The 16,189-nt window shown below is 38.0% G+C and overlaps 1 protein-coding gene across 2 annotated transcripts in view; it reads left to right on the top strand.

Moving 5' to 3' along the window:
* CDH12 (cadherin 12) overlaps nt 1-11,567 on the top strand; it is a gene marked incomplete at both ends in the record, with an annotated part of 172,330 nt that extends 160,763 nt beyond the window's left edge. For both annotated transcript variants that reach the window (XM_084281811.1, XM_084281810.1), the window contains 2 exons: nt 4,802-5,095; nt 11,068-11,567. In XM_084281811.1, the coding sequence (XP_084137937.1) occupies nt 4,802-5,095; nt 11,068-11,567 (794 nt within the window). The remainder of the gene's footprint in view (nt 1-4,801; nt 5,096-11,067) is intronic.
* Between the last annotated feature and the right edge of the window lie 4,622 nt (nt 11,568-16,189).

Here is a 16,189-nt window from a genome sequence, read left to right as displayed (position 1 = left end):
CTGGAATTTCCTTATAGGCCTGCAAAAACACTACTACATGTTTCATTACTCTTTCTGCCAGTGCAGGTCTACCATTAAATAAGGCATTAATGCTGCATTGTTTAAATAGTACTGCTTTTCTAACTGATTTCAAAGGATGCAGCTATTATGCTTTCTGAAGAACACATACATGTAGTCCTATAGGAGAATTAGTTCTGAATATGGACACTGCTGCTGCAGTATAACATCCTACAACACTCTCAAAAATTGATAGATTTATATGATTAACTGACCTGATTTTTCTCCCAGTTTTTTTATTACTGATGATCTGTTCTTTATTTTTCAATTGAATGCTTCCCATAAATGGCAAAGATTACTTTTTTTACTGCCATAGAATTCTTTAAGCATGTACTCTTCTGAACAGAAACAGCAAAAGAAAATCACAGAATATCTCTATTACTTACTTTTTCCTGTTTTTCCTTTTAGTATTAAAAAATCTTTTTTTTTTTTTTTTTTTTTTTCCAATTGATAGTCTATATTTTTTATACAGAATCCAATACCCAGCATCAACATTGCCATATTAATCATGCTGTACTGTGTCTCTTGACTAAGTGGTACTTTATCATATAAAAACTGATGGTAACAGCTGTCAAAATTACAATGAAAGCATAATGACTAATAATGTCCTTTAAGTGATAAAGTGCCTTGTTTTACTTCACAGGTGGAGGGGGTGTAGGAAACTGTGGTTATGCCTGCATTGGGGCAGGTCTGCTCAAGCTCAGGGTAGGAATGTAGAATGCTATAGTGTTTAAGAAATTCAAAGTCTGACCAGATGCTGAATTGGATTAATTTATTTATGTGTTTACTTATTTACATAAAGGGTGCACAGGTGGCTAATTCTCTTAAGTCCTTTTTCAGCATGTAAGTACTTTATACACTGGTAGTGTTCTTAATGCTTATGTTATTATTGTTACAGAGAAGATAAATGTCTATAATACATCATAATAAACAGCAGCAAATTTTCATTACCAATTAACTTAAACAAATTTGGAAAGAAATTTTAACACTGAGTCTATCAGTAATTAAGTGATTTTTGAAGAACTGTGATATAAGCTTTTCATTAAAAAACTTTTACCTTACTTTGCAAAGAAAGAATACATAAGGCCTCAAATAAAATTCAGTAACGTTCCTTTACTTATTTGCTTAGCTATATGTTCTAATTATTATTTTAAGAAAAAGTATTTGATTCTTATTATTTAATTTTAATTTCAGAAGATGGTAAGTATGCTGTCGAGTATTCCTTTCTTGAGAACTGTTATCTCATCTAAGAAGAGCTAGAAATGAAAAAAAAAATGCATAGGCTACTTATTAAGTCATTGTTTTCTTACATTTAATATATGACTCTGAAGATGTTAACTTTTACCAAGGTTAGGAAGTATCAAACGAAAGCCAACAAAATAAGCACAGATATTAATTATGAATACCTTAATGATTAAGAAAGTTCTGGAAAAAGATAAATTTAAAACAGCAGAAAAAATAACTCTGCTTTTTTTTTTTTTTTTTTTTTTTTTCCCCATAGCTTCTCTGTGTGGATGACAAGGCAAAACTGTTTTCTTTCCAATCTTAGTAGTGACTACAGTCTAAGGGTATCAGAGATAGCTATGTTTATAGTTTATTAATGATCAAAGAATTTCACTTAATGATTTGTAAATACAGTGTGTAATGACGCCAAAATCTTCACAACATCAGAGATATGAATAGTATTAACTTATCAAACCAGAAACATGTAGATCAGCATTTTTTCAGAGACCAATCAACTTGTTTTCTTGAGTCAGTTCAATGAATATAAAGCCTTGTAATGGAATTAAGTCCTCTTACTTTTTTTTTTTTTTTTTTTTTCCTTGTAAGATTAGGTCATTATTCTTCTCCTGAAGTGCTCAGTCTAATAAGTTTGGTTTTAACATCTACTACTTTCTCAAGATGCTGTGGTATTGCAACATCTAATGTTATTTAGTCCAAGCAAGATTAAAATATTGTTCATCATTGAGTCCCACTGGACTTACCTGTTTGATAATGGTGAATCACAGAATTGTCTAGGTTGGAAGAGACCTTGAGATCACCTAGTCCAACCTCTGACCTAACACTAACAAGTCCTCCAATAAAACATATCACTAAGCTCTACATCTAAACATCTTTTAAACACCTCCAGGGATGGTGACTCAACCACTTCCCTGGGCAGCCCATTCCAATGCCTAACAACCCTCTCAGTAAAGAAGTTCTTCCTAATATCCAACCTAAAACACCCATGGTGCAACATTTTTTCCCCCCTCATCCTCTCACCAGGCTCGTGGGAGAATAGACCAATCTCCACCTCTCTACAGCCTCCTTTAAGGTACTTATTAAGAGCGATAAGGTCGCCCCTGAGCCTCCTTTTCTCCAGGCTGAACAAGCTCAGTTCCCTCAGCCACTCCTCCTAAGACTTGTTCTCCAAACCCCTCACTAGCTTTGTCACCCTTCTCTGGACTCACTCGAGCACCTTGATGTCCTTCTTGTAGCGAGGGGCCCAAAACTGAACACAGTACTCGTGGTGTGGCCTCACCAGAGCCGAGTACAGGGGGACGATCACTTCCCTAGCCCTGCTGGCCACACTGCTTCTTATGCAAGCCAGGATGCTGTTGGCCTTCTTGGCCACCTGAGCACACTGCTGGCTCATATTCAGCTGACTATCCACCATCACTCCCAGGTCCTTCTCTGCCAGGCAGTTTTCCAACCACTCATCTCCCAGCCTGTAGCTCTGCTTGGGGCTATTGCGCTCCAGTTGCAGGGCCCAGCACTTGGCCTTGTTGAACTTCATGCAGTTAGACTCAGCCCATCGGTGCAGCCTATCCAGATCCTCCTGTAGAGCCTTCCTACCCTTGAGCAGATCAACACACGCACCTAACTTGGTGTCATCTGCAAACTTACTGAGGGTGCACTCGATCCCCTCATCCAGATCATCGATAAAGATATTAAAGAGGACCGGCCCCAGCACCGAGCCCTAGGGAATGCCACTAGTGACCAGCCTCCAACTGGATTTGACTCCAATCACCACGACTCTTTGGGCCCGGCTATCCAACTAGTTTTTAACCCAATGAAGCATGTGCCAGTCCAAGCCACGAGCAGCCAGTTTCTTGAGGAGAATGTTGTGGGAAACAGTGTCAAAGGCCTTACTGAAGTCAAGGTAGACCACATCCACAGCCTTTCCCTCATCCACCAAGCACGTCACTTTGTCAAGAGGAAGTTTGCTTCCTCTTAATGCTGTACTGCAGTTTCTGTTATTTTCCATTCTCTGATTTGCTGTCCATAGTGTTTTCTTGGAAAACTCAACATGATGCAGTAACTTTTGCCATTTTTTTTTTTACCAAAAAGGTGGAAAGTCTGCTCTGTACACAATTTAGAAGTGTAATAACAAAACCTCATTTTTGCTACAGGTATGACACCTCTTAATAAATACAATAATTTTTAAGTTAGAGATTGTGTATTTGTGTACCTTGTATGCCTTGTACTAACAAGGCAGGTACTTTGTAAGAGGAACTTGAGGTTTAGTTGGGGAAACAATCTTGCTTGTTGCATTATAGTTAATACTTTTACAAGTAAAGATGTCTTAACATTTTTAAACACATCAAGATGCTCAATATCCAGTGCTATTTGATAGTGTTACAATCATTGGTGATATGAAATCAGAGTCGGTGTAATGTGTTTGTAGTGCACCTGGTGTCATGTATTTGTAGTTTTTATATAGTGTAGATGATTAAACAGAGAAAGAACAAGCTGAAGATGGAAGTTGGTTTGTTTCAAACAACTTTGAAACATTTTTATCTTTCAAAATTAAATGTCATGTCCATGTGCCATGTTTGTTTCACAAAATGGTGACTTCTGAAATAATCATTCTGTCAGTCAAGTGCTTTCTGAATGGTGTCTGATCATAATGCATCTGATCTTGGATATTTAGGATTCCTTCTTATTGTCCTGTTGAATTCACCGGCCTTAATTTTTCTAGTGACAAAACCACAAGCAGGACTGAGAGTCATAGCATAGACAAGAAATAACCTTTTCTGAAGATACAGTAAAACACAGGGGTCGGATGATAAAATAGTTACTGCTGCAGGCTACCTTCATTCAGATCTGACAGATTATTGATTCCTTGCTAATTTTCTTTTCTTTTTGTTTTGAATATAATTACTTTGATCTGCACATCATTTTCATGCTGCTCTGTTTGATTCAAGAAAAGCAGTGATAACTGAATAGCTACTGAGAAGAAATGACAAAACCTAACTTCTAGGAGCTCTGAACATATTTGTGACTAAGTGATGGAAAATGTGCTGATTATAAATTACTCAGATCATTTCTGTACTTATTTTTAATGAGGCAAGAATGTTGAAAGGGTTTTGTATTTTGTTCAAGTATCTTATTTTCATTTTTAAAGGGAAATGAATTGCTTAATAGAGAGCAAGTGGATCTAAATACACTTGCAACCGAGTCCTTTTGAGCACAGTCCTGATCTTTAAGGAGATAAGGAGAAAAGAAAAACTGAAAAGCCTTCCTACACTACACTACCTGTAGTGTTTTTATTTATTTATTTGTCTTCTTTCAAATGTTAGCTGTCAAGCTAACAAGTTTACAAGAAACGAAATATTAGTTGATGCTCTGCACCGATCAGAATACAGTACCATCTGTAATGATAAAATCAGGTAATTACATAATATCTTGTCATTCACTGAGTTTCAGAAATAAAACAGCTTCCTTTGACTAAAGGTGATACAAACTACAAGGGTGAATTCAGTGCACAATAAAAATCCTGTAATGTCTGTCTCGTGTTTTACAGACAACACAGCTGGGATTGAAACCAGGAAAAATGGCTACAGCAGGAGGCAGCAAGAGCTGTACTTTCTTCCAGTGGTAATAGAAGATAGCAGTTACCCTGTCCAGAGCAGCACAAACACAATGACTATCCGAGTTTGCAGATGTGATTCTGATGGTACCATCCTGTCCTGCAATGTGGAAGCAATCTTCTTGCCAGTAGGCCTCAGCACTGGAGCACTGATTGCCATCCTGCTGTGTATTGTTATACTTCTAGGTTAGTTCTCATGACACAATTTGAGGTGTGTTATTATGACTCACCTGTGAATTACTAGTGAAACACTAGTGTTGTCACTAACGTAATCTGGTGTTTAAAAAAGCCACTGAAAATTGCATGGATGTTTAGGAGAACTTGTGTGCTTCTACCTTTCTAGGAAAGCATCCCAAAACATTGACAATGAATGTGAATCTGCTAACCCCTACATGTTTCATATCACATGAAATGAACCAACTTTCAGTGGAACCTGAACAGTATTTTTTCTCTGAAACAGTTTCACTTAATACTTTTCTTGAAAAGCTGACATTTTTTAAATTACAAAGGTAGAAAAGTCTTACTGACAGTAACAGCAGTAAAGGACTTAGTAAAGTCCTTTATTTAATTCTTAATACCAACTTGAGAAAATGAAAAGTGATGTAATGAAAGGAAATAAAAGAATTGTAATGAGGACTGTGACTGGCTAGGTCGCTGTAAAACTTGACACAAACATTTTAATTTCAGCTTGCCATCCATAACATGGCATCATCATCTAGATCTACATAATATTTAAATCTCATCTTATTTACAGTATGCCCAAGGCAATCCATACTAGTGTGCATCCTACCTAGAGTATAGCTTTAATGACCCGGTAATAAATTCAAGACACCTTTGTAATATACACAGGCTCACTGTGGGCTACGTAATGCAGACTGATTCTTACAGAGTCCTCTTCTTGATACTAATGGACTTCCTAGATCTCATGCTAATCCTTGTGTAGGTTTATTGGATAGGCAAAAAGAGCACAGACACTGAATATAATGTAGGGATTGTTGAGGTTCTGCTCGAGTGGGTAGCCGAGCTCCACCACAGCCGCTCTCTCACTCCCCCTCCTCAAAGAGAAATGGGGAGAAAATATGTGAAAAGGGCTCAAAGGTTGTGATAAGGACGAGAAAATCACACAGTAATTATTGTAACGGACAAAACAGAGTTAGCATAGGGAGATAGTAAGATTTATTGCTTATTACTAACAAGCTAGAGAAGTGGGAAACAAAGGAAAGAAACCAAAAGCACCTTCCCCCCCATCTACCCTCTTCCACCTCCTCCCCCGAGCGGCGCAGGGGAACGGGGGAATGGGGGTTATGGTCAGTCTACAGTGCTTCTTCTCTGCCACTCCTTCTCAGTCACTCTCGTCCCCTGTGCTGTGGGGTCCCACCCACAGGCGTGGGCTTCCCACAGGCAGCAGCTCTTCCAGAACTGCTCCAGATATGGGTCCATACCACGGGGTCCATCCCTCAGGAGAAAACTGCTCCAACCTGACTCCCCTACGGGCAGCAGCTCCTGCCAGGTCACCTGCTCCTGCATGGTCTCCTCTCCACGGGCTTCAGGTCCAGCCCGGAATCTGCTCGGGCAGGGGTCTTCCACAGGCGGCAGCCTCCGTTGGTGCAGGGCCACCTGCTCCACTGTGGTCTCCTTCATGGGCTGCAGCATGGAACCCTGCTCCACCGTGGTACTCCATGGGCTGCAGGGGGACATCCTGCTTCACCATGGTCCTCACCACAGGCCACAGGGGACTTCTGCTCCAGCGCCTTGTGCACCTCTCCCCCTCCTTCTTCACTGACCTTGGTGCCTGCAAGGCTGTTCCTCAGTCCTCTCACTCTCCCAGCTGCTGTGTGGCGCAGCGTTTTTTTCCCTGTCTTAAATATGCTCTCACAGAGGCGCAAAACAGCATAGCTTATTGGCTCAGCTCGGGTCAACAATGGGGCCCTTACCAAACATGGGGCAGCTTCTCAATCCTTCTCACAGAAACCACCCCTATGGCCCCCTGCTACCAAAACCTTGCCACGTAAACCCACTACAGGGATACATCTTTCCATTTGGATATAGTAATTTACCACTTAAGTACTACAGGATGGAGGTTGCATTAGCAGCTTCTAAGTAGCAGTGGGTAAAATTCAGAATTTATGTTCTGTAAAAATTTTATATTGTGAGAAAAATGTTGTTTGAAATCAGAATGAGAATGACAAATGTTCATACTTTATGGAATGAGAATTAATAACAAGTACACCCATCCTGATGAATTAAAACAAAAAAAAAAAAGATAAAAGCCCTTAGGTCAGTTTTTCTGAAGAAAGGAAACTATCTTGTCTACCACAAGTCCTTGGGATTACTTTTTTTTTTTTAATTTTTAAATTAATTTAATTTTATTTCTAGGGGGTTGCTGGATAAAAACAGCTAAGAGTGAGCTTCATAATAATAATAAAAAAGCCATTATGAAGTTTTGGCTTATTTCAAAGTGAAGAGTTCAGTCAGTTATAACTCTATCTTAAGGCAGGATTCTCAGGATATCTAAACTCTCTGTTACAGACTCAAGTGTCTAGAAGACCTAAACACAGGTGTAGCAAAGCATTTTATTTTGCCATTCTTATGTCCGGTAATCTGGACTGTGTGAACTATACATCAGAGAGCCTAGCACTTTTAGTCCAGGTTTTTAGCTTTTTAGTTTCTGGGCAAACAGGAATACTCAAAGTCTAAATTTCTCCCAGATTTGCTAAGATTTTCTCTTCAAGAGAATTGTGTTTATGTTTCCCTAATGGTTTGATGAAACAAATAAAGTATTTATTTTTAAAAATCTGCATATCCAACCAAAAATAGTTATGTCAAAGAACTCCCCAACTCTGCTGATGATGAATGCTCTTGGCATATATAACACTAATGAAAATATTTGAATGCATGGTTTGCACAGAACTCCAGACCAAATTACTGACATTGTGTTTGGAGAAGAGGTTTTAATCTTTTAATAGCTCCCTTCATTACAATCAGCCTGGTATATTACCTAGAAAAGATAATGTATAAATTATGAGATCTCTAATGACATGTATATCATAGGAGAATGACATTTATCTTATATCCAGACTTTATCTTTACTATTCAGCTGATAAATTAAAAAAAAAAAAATCCTTCAGGAATTTCATTACTTGCTGTGAACCTGTCCTCCCACAGTCACTAAAATTGTACTTGAAGTCATTCTCATTGAACTTATTTCTGTATAAAATACAGTCAATATATTAGTACTGGGAGTTATTTTATGCCACACAAACCTGACCATGAATTTGTAATTATTGCAACTCTGTATTCATTATTGTGTTACTTCACTAAGAGCAGTTAGGATACTCTCATTTCTACTAAAGACAGTTAAGGAATTAAATATAAGAAAATGCCAGTTTACTATTAGCAGATTTTGCATTTGATAAACTGTATCTCTGAACTACTGAAAAAAAAAAAAAAAGAAAAAGAAACAAAAAGAGAAAAGAAAAAAAAACATACAAACAAACAAACAAACTAGCAAACAAACCAAAACAAAAAACCCCAACCCATAACCCAACTTCTATTGAGTAAAAAATCACAGTTGGAAGGCGATTATGGAAATTAACTAGTCCAACCTCCCTGCTTGGAGCAGGGCCATGTAAAGAAAGACTGTATTCAGCTGGGTTTTGAATATCTCCAAAGATGGACGCAACAGAACTTCTATGGGAAACACGATCCAGTGCTTGGCCATTGTGACCGTAAAAAAAAGACTTCTTTTACTTATGTTTTAATGGAATTTCCTGTATTTCAAGTTATACCGCATTGCCTCTTGTCCTGTCACTGGGCTACTGAGAAGACTCAGGCTCCCTCTTCTGTACTTCATCCATCAGGTATTTATGTACATTGGTATAAGATCCCCTTGAGCCTTCTCTCACCAGGCTCTACAGTTGCAGCTCACAGTACCTCCTTGTATGTCAGTCAGATGCTTCAATCCCTTAGTCATCTTTGTGGCCCTTTGCTGGATTTGCTCCAGAAAGTCCATGTCTGCTTTGTATGGAGAAACCCAGCACTCCAGATGTGGCCTCACCAGGGCTGCACAGACAGCAAGGATCACCTCCCTTGGCCTGCTGGCAACACTTCCTAATACAGCCCAGGCTGCTGCTAGCCTTCATTGCCACAGGGGCACATTTTTGGCTCATGGTCGACTTGCTGCCCACCGGTATTTCTAGGTCCTTCTCTACCAAGCTGCTTTCCATCCAGTTAGCCTACAGCATCTACTGGTGCATGAGATTATTCCATTCCTCCTGTTGGATTTGGCATTTCCCTTTGTTGAACTTCATGAGTTTCCTATTGCCCCATTTCTCCAGCCTGTTGAGTTACCTCTGAATGGTGTCACAGACCCAAGTTTTCTATCATCTGCAAACTTGCAGATGGTGTACTCTGTCCAGGTCATTAATGAATATGTTAAACAAAACTGGTCCCAGTATTGACCCGTGGTTTATCATTAGGGAGTGGCCTCAAATATCTAGCTATCAATCACAACATTTAAAGCCTAGCCATTTGGCCAGTTTTGCCATCCACCTCACCATCCAGTATCTAGTCGACACTTTTTCAGTTTTTTCTGTGAAGGTTATTATAGAGATAGCATCAAACACTTTGCTAAAGATAGGATAAAATACATCCACTACTCTCCTTTCATCCACCAGACACCTCACTGTTGAAAGCTATCAGATGAGTTGATATCGGGTGAGTTTTCCCTTCAGAAAGCCATGTTTACTTCTGATCACCTTTCCTGTTCTTAATAGGTTTGTTAAAAGAAGGGTTTCCAGAATTATTTTCTCCATTACTTTCATCAGGATCTGAGGTAAGGCTGACTGGCCTGTAGTTCCCTGAATCATTTGTATTCTTTGAAATAGTAGTAACAATTGCTCCAGTACTCAAATTTCTCTCTGTCACCAAGACATCTCAAAGATTATCTACAGTGGCCTTGCAATTATATCAGTCATTTCTCTTACCACAGCATACATCTTATCAGGTTCACTGTCCTTGTCTATGTCCAGTTTGTTTAAGTTTTCCCTAACATGATCTTCTTTGACCAAGGATAAGACTTCACTGCTCCAAAGTTTCTCTTTGGTCTCAGGGACCTGGGATTCCTGAACAACAACCTCACCAATAAGGACAGAGGCAAATAAGTGTAGCCTTTTCTGAGTCCTTTGGCACCTGCTGCATTCATCAGTGGGCCCACATTTTCCTTGGTCTTCCTCATGCTGCTCAAGTACTTGCACAAGCCCTTTGTGTCCCCCTTGAGATTCAACACCAGATGGGCTTTGGCTTGCCTAATCCCACTCCTACATTTTCTGCTACTGTATATTTATCCTGGCTTACCAGTCTTCGCTTCCACCTCTTATATGATTCCTTTTTGTCTCTGAGTTTAGTCAGGAGGTACTTAATGATCCATGAAGGCCTCCTGCTGCCCTTGCTTGATGTCCTGCTCATTGGGATGGATTGCTGTTGAGCTTGAAAGAGGTGATACTGGAAAATCAACCAGCTCTCTGGAACCCCTTATCTCTCCAGAACCATATCACACGTGATTCTTCAAAGCAGATCCTCACAGAGGCCAAAATGCCCTAAAAATAAATAAACAAACAAAAAGCTGAAGTAGGACTTTTTTTTTCTTCATTTGAAAGATTCCTTTATTTTCTTTTCCTTTCCTTTTCCTTTCTTTTCCTTTATTTTTTGTTTTCCTTTAATACTGTTTTGTTGTTGTTCTTTTTATTTATTTATTTATTTTATTTCATTTCTGTTCTCTCTTTGAAGCATGGAAATTTGGGGATTTTTCTCTATTATGTTATGGAAGACGTTTAAAAAAAAATCCTCTGTCTCTCTGAACTACAAGTCCTGTCCAACCCTATTTTTTACATAAAGCAAGTCAGCAGGAAGATTATTTGTTACCTCCTTCAGCAGCACAGCAAGCACTAAGGAAAGTTAGATTCATATATCAAACTGCAAATCACTTTTTATTGGCTAGAGCACTGCTATTTTTATAAGAATAATAGGAGCCTAATTTCTAAGGGAAAAAAAAAATCCTTTTGGTTTCTCATAGCTTTCAAGGGAAGATACAATGATATATCATCAGAGTACCAAATTATTTCTGTGCATGTCTTAACTTCAGTTTTTTCTCGTTACAGTCATTGTGGTATTATATGTAGCACTACGGAGGCAGAAGAAAAAGGACACCCTGATGACCTCTAAAGAAGACATCAGAGATAATGTTATCCATTATGATGATGAAGGAGGTGGAGAAGAGGACACCCAGGCTTTCGACATTGGTGCCCTGAGGAATCCCAAAGTGATTGAAGATAACAAAATGCGCAGAGACATAAAACCAGACACCTTGTGTTTTCCGCGTCAGAGACCACCAGTGGAAGATAACACAGACATAAGAGATTTCATTAATCAAAGGCTGCAGGAAAATGATGTGGATCCAACTGCACCCCCTTATGACTCCTTGGCAACCTATGCTTATGAAGGAAATGGATCTGTTGCAGAGTCTCTCAGCTCCATAGAGTCCCTTACTACAGAGGCAGACCAGGATTATGACTATCTGAGTGACTGGGGACCTCGCTTTAAGATCTTGGCAGACATGTTTGGAGAAGAAGAAAGTTATAACCCCGACAAAGTCACTTAAGAGCAAGTACAATGGTGAAATAAAAAGAAAAGTAAACCAACAACAAAATAAAAAGATAAACCTAAGCTTTATAATAGGACAGAATTCCTTTGATTATAAAAGACAGCAAATATTTCCAGCAAGTTACTACATTTATCATACAGTCAGTTTTTGTTTGATCTACAATGGAGAGATAAATCCTGTAATATACAGTTTTTTGTTGTTGTTATTTTGTTACTCTGGAATTACACTGAGACAAGCTCAGGCCTACAAGGTACAGTTTACCGATTGACGTAGAAAGAAGATAGCTTTCTGGCATCATGGTGGAAGAGTGGTAGCTTTTTCGTAATTCCACTAAAGTGCCTATTGAAACTTTTATCATTTAAGTGGTAAAGAGTCTGATGTTATGGTGTTACAAAACTGAATGGTAAATTGGACATGAACTTTAAGACAAGAAGCAATAGCAACACGCTGACTTCTTTTAGAACAAAAATGGACAAAACTTCCTAGAGTATATCTAAAGACTAAAACTAAGGAGTGGGGATGGGAGGGGGAAAGGTGGGTGTTCATTGTGTTTGGGGTTCATGGGTTTTGTTTTGTTTTGTTTTGAAGAAAACAGAACATTGAGGCACCATATTTCTTCTTCCAAAACTTCACAGAGAATTTAAATTTAAAATGCTAGTGCTCACTCCGAAGTTGTAAAGCCAAAATTAAAAAGGAAAAGATCTTAGCATACATCAATGAATATTTAAATGTTCATGAAAATATTACATTTTTTTTTCAGAATAATAAAAGATGAAAGCAGCTACTCCTTTATGCGAAGGAAATTTCCCTTGGCTTTCCCTCTTCTTTTAAAATGAGACTATTATTAGAACAGAAAATGGGGAGTTTTATTTCTTTAAGAGTATTGTTGTATTTTTAGTACCAAGACATTTTTTTCCTTGTAATTATCACTAAAGAAGCATTTGTAAAGAACTCCACATCACTTTTCTTTGCAATTAGATTGTTCTGTATGTACTGTAGGCATACATATTCTATACATATTATAGAAGTAGTTATTTTGTAACTCACCATTTGCTACAGTTCACCATATCATCGTATTTTGGCATTGTATTAAGGCACTATGCCATGGAAGAGCTATTATAAAACTATTTCATGTGTCCTTTTCTGATGATCTAAGGCATACACATTTTGTAAGGTTTATGGGCCCTGACTTGTGAATATATTTAATTCTCCTTCTAAAATCTACACAGTGCTATACAATCTGTTGAGCTCTATTTCTGATTAACAGCACTGGCAAGGTCAACCTAAGTCTTTCATGAATAAGACATCTTCCATTCACCTCAGGTCTGCAACTTATTTTTTGTACCACTGTACCATTAATTTTGTACCATTTTGTACCATTAATAGCTACCAGATATCATTTGCTCACAAGCCTGATTAACACACCCAAAGTTCCCTTTACTCTCATGGAAATGTAAGGGTATTTCGAATGTGTGTAAATGACACTCCCAATAAGATTTTAAAAGACATATAGCTTAAATAAGATTAGGATCATTTGGTGCAATTGGACAAGGCTCCACTAAAATCAGTTGACATAGCTCATACCAGCAGAGTGCTGAGGAAGACACACTGTGTGTGGTAATGAGAAATGTTTTTTGTTGGTGTTTCTTTTTGTTTGTTTGTTTGTTTGTTTTGTTTTCGTTATTTGCAAAGGTATTCTATGTTTCTTGAAAGACAAATTAAGGCAACAAAAGCTCTCTCTCACATGACAGGGAAGAAAATGGATTAGAAAGGGCCATTGAGTAACAATTTTGACATTGAAGGTGGTGTTTTTAAATGTTGTGCTTCTTACGGTGTGGAAAGGGCAACTTGATACTGTAGAGTAGAGCTCTGAGAAAAATAAATAAATTATATATATATATATATATATTTGCTACTAGTTACAACACAGGTTTGATTCATGAAAACTTCACTCTTTTGGAGGTACTTTGCAATGCTTCCTCATGTGGCATATGCATTATAATATGTCCTCCCCTGCTGCCACAGCTAAAACAAGGATCTGACACCGCTCATTTACGGACATGCAATCCTGGGGTCAACATCTGCTCTTTGTATCTGTATTGGTCCTTAACAATTATTTACACTAGTAAAGTCAACATAAGCAAGAACAGAGTTTGGCTTTCTGACATCACATAGCAGGCTTGCTCCTGAGAAAGTTGCAATTCTAGCAGCTACTGGGTGAATATTAAGACTCTCAAACAGGCTGGCATTTGCTCTGAGCAGGAGAGTCTGTATGGAAACCTGACACACAATATGAGTACACAGAAAACGTGATCTTAATTGTGCTATCACACACGATTCAGATACAACAGTGAGTTTATATGCTAAATAAATAATTAATTGAATATTAAATGCATATTTTTTTTGACATTTATGAGCTTTGTAATTGAGATGTTCCTATCACATAATTAATAAACCTCCAGGAAGATTAAAAAAAATAAGTATGTAATACAATTATCCTATAAAATCTTAATTAAAATCTAAGACATCTCTTTAAGGAGTAATCAAACAATTTTGACTTAATGGGGGTATTTTTTGTAAACAGCTCTGTAGAACTAAGGAAAGTGAGTGCTTTACATTTATACATAATCTGGGATCCAAGTAATTTGTGTTTAATTCCACTTTCTGTCACTGTCTTTCTAAAGATGCCTGTCAGGTTTTAAGAACTTTTTTTTTTTTTTTTTTTTTTTTTTTTTTTTTTTTTTAAACAGGAATTGCACAAATATGAAGTTTACAAGATTTAAAATACATCAAGGCATCTGAGATGACACAAAGTCAATGGGATTAAGGAACCCCAGTACATTTGTAAATTCTATCAAATAAGTACTTGTGCTTATAAGCTACATATTTTTGAAAAATCCCCACAAAGATCTGCACAATCTAGATCTTACAGTGGATGTCTGTCTGTCTGGACTGTGGAAAAAAGCCATAAACCTCCACATTGTATGAGTGACAGGAAGCTACATATGATACTGCTTAAAAGGCACTAAAGTGGTAGAATCAAGAGAAGTACTTTTCATTTAAATTTCCAAAGTTAAGATAATGGTGCACAAACATCTGACATCATCTTAAATGTCTTAACAGTGCCCCACCAAAACACAAAACATTCTGTAAAATGCCTTCAGCCTGTGAAGGCTTTGAGACGCTGCACTGGCAGAGACAAATCCATGATTTAAGTTAAACCATTATGGTATGATTAGCACTGCTGAAATACACATCTAATTGGAAAGCATTCAGCTAAGAATAAAAGTATTAGAGAAATCTGGCTGATAAGCTTACAGTGCAGACACACAGAACTGAAGACAAATTTATAACTGAACCTCTGAAAGGAATTTCAGGGAAGAAAGCAAATGCCTTCTGTGCCCTCCCAAGAGACACCTGAAAATGCTGCTACTTAGAAAAGTTCAGAAAATTTCACTGTGTGATCAGAACATAAAAGAATTCCAAAAATTGGATTTAAGAGTGCTACATCTCAAATCTGAAGATGCTGTTATTCTTGAAACGCAGATTTGCAATATTGTCAGTGAATCAGATAGCAAAGACTTGGAAAGCAATGTGGCACAAAGATCTGTTTGAATAATTTATAATTCTCTGATTTTAACTTTTATTTTATAAATTTGCTCTAAATTTTGCTGTTCAGAAATAAAATCATAGTTACTGAAGATTGACTTATGAAAGCAGAGTTCATTATGGAGCAAAGGGCAATAAACAACTCAACGGATTACTGAAAATATTATTCTAGACACCACGTTGCAAATGTTTTTACCTTAATATGTTCGTATACTGATAAACACAACTGATGATCTTTCAGAGTACTGAAAATTAAAGTTTGTAAAACTGCATTGCTATGAAAGACCTTTATTAAGTGAATACAAAAAGAAAATATATTAATACTCTGGGTTACTGGCATTTTGTATGACACTAGTGCCCAGGAATTCCGGTGGGCAGCACTTTGACTATGAGTCAAAAATGTGCCCCTGTGGCAATGAAGGCTAGCAGCAGCCTGGGCTGTATTAGGAAGTGTTGCCAGCAGGCCAAGGGAGGTGATCCTTGCTGTCTGTGCAGCCCTGGTGAGGCCACATCTGGAGTGCTGGGTTTCTCCATACAAAGCAGACATGGACTTTCTGGAGCAAATCCAGCAAAGGGCCACAAAGACGACTAAGGGATTGAAGCATCTGACTGACATACAAGGAGGTACTGTGAGCTGCAACTGTAGAGCCTGGTGAGAGAAGGCTCAAGGGGATCTTATACCAATGTACATAAATACCTGATGGATGAAGTACAGAAGAGGGAGCCTGAGTCTTCTCAGTAGCCCAGTGACAGGACAAGAGGCAATGCGGTATAACTTGAAATACAGGAAATTCCATTAAAACATAAGTAAAAGAAGTCTTTTTTTTACGGTCACAATGGCCAAGCACTGGATCGTGTTTCCCATAGAAGTTCTGTTGCGTCCATCTTTGGAGATATTCAAAACCCAGCTGAATACAGTCTTTCTTTACATGGCCCTGCTCCAAGCAGGGAGGTTGGACTAGTTAATTTCCAGAGGTTCTAGCCTCAGCTTTTCCATGATTCTGTGACTT

The sequence above is a fragment of the Netta rufina genome (genome assembly GCF_964035555.1).
Source record: "Netta rufina genome assembly, chromosome: 2".
Taxonomy (NCBI): domain Eukaryota; kingdom Metazoa; phylum Chordata; class Aves; order Anseriformes; family Anatidae; genus Netta; species Netta rufina.
Note: the sequence above shows the minus strand (reverse complement) of the source record. Positions and strands in the feature narration are given on the sequence as shown.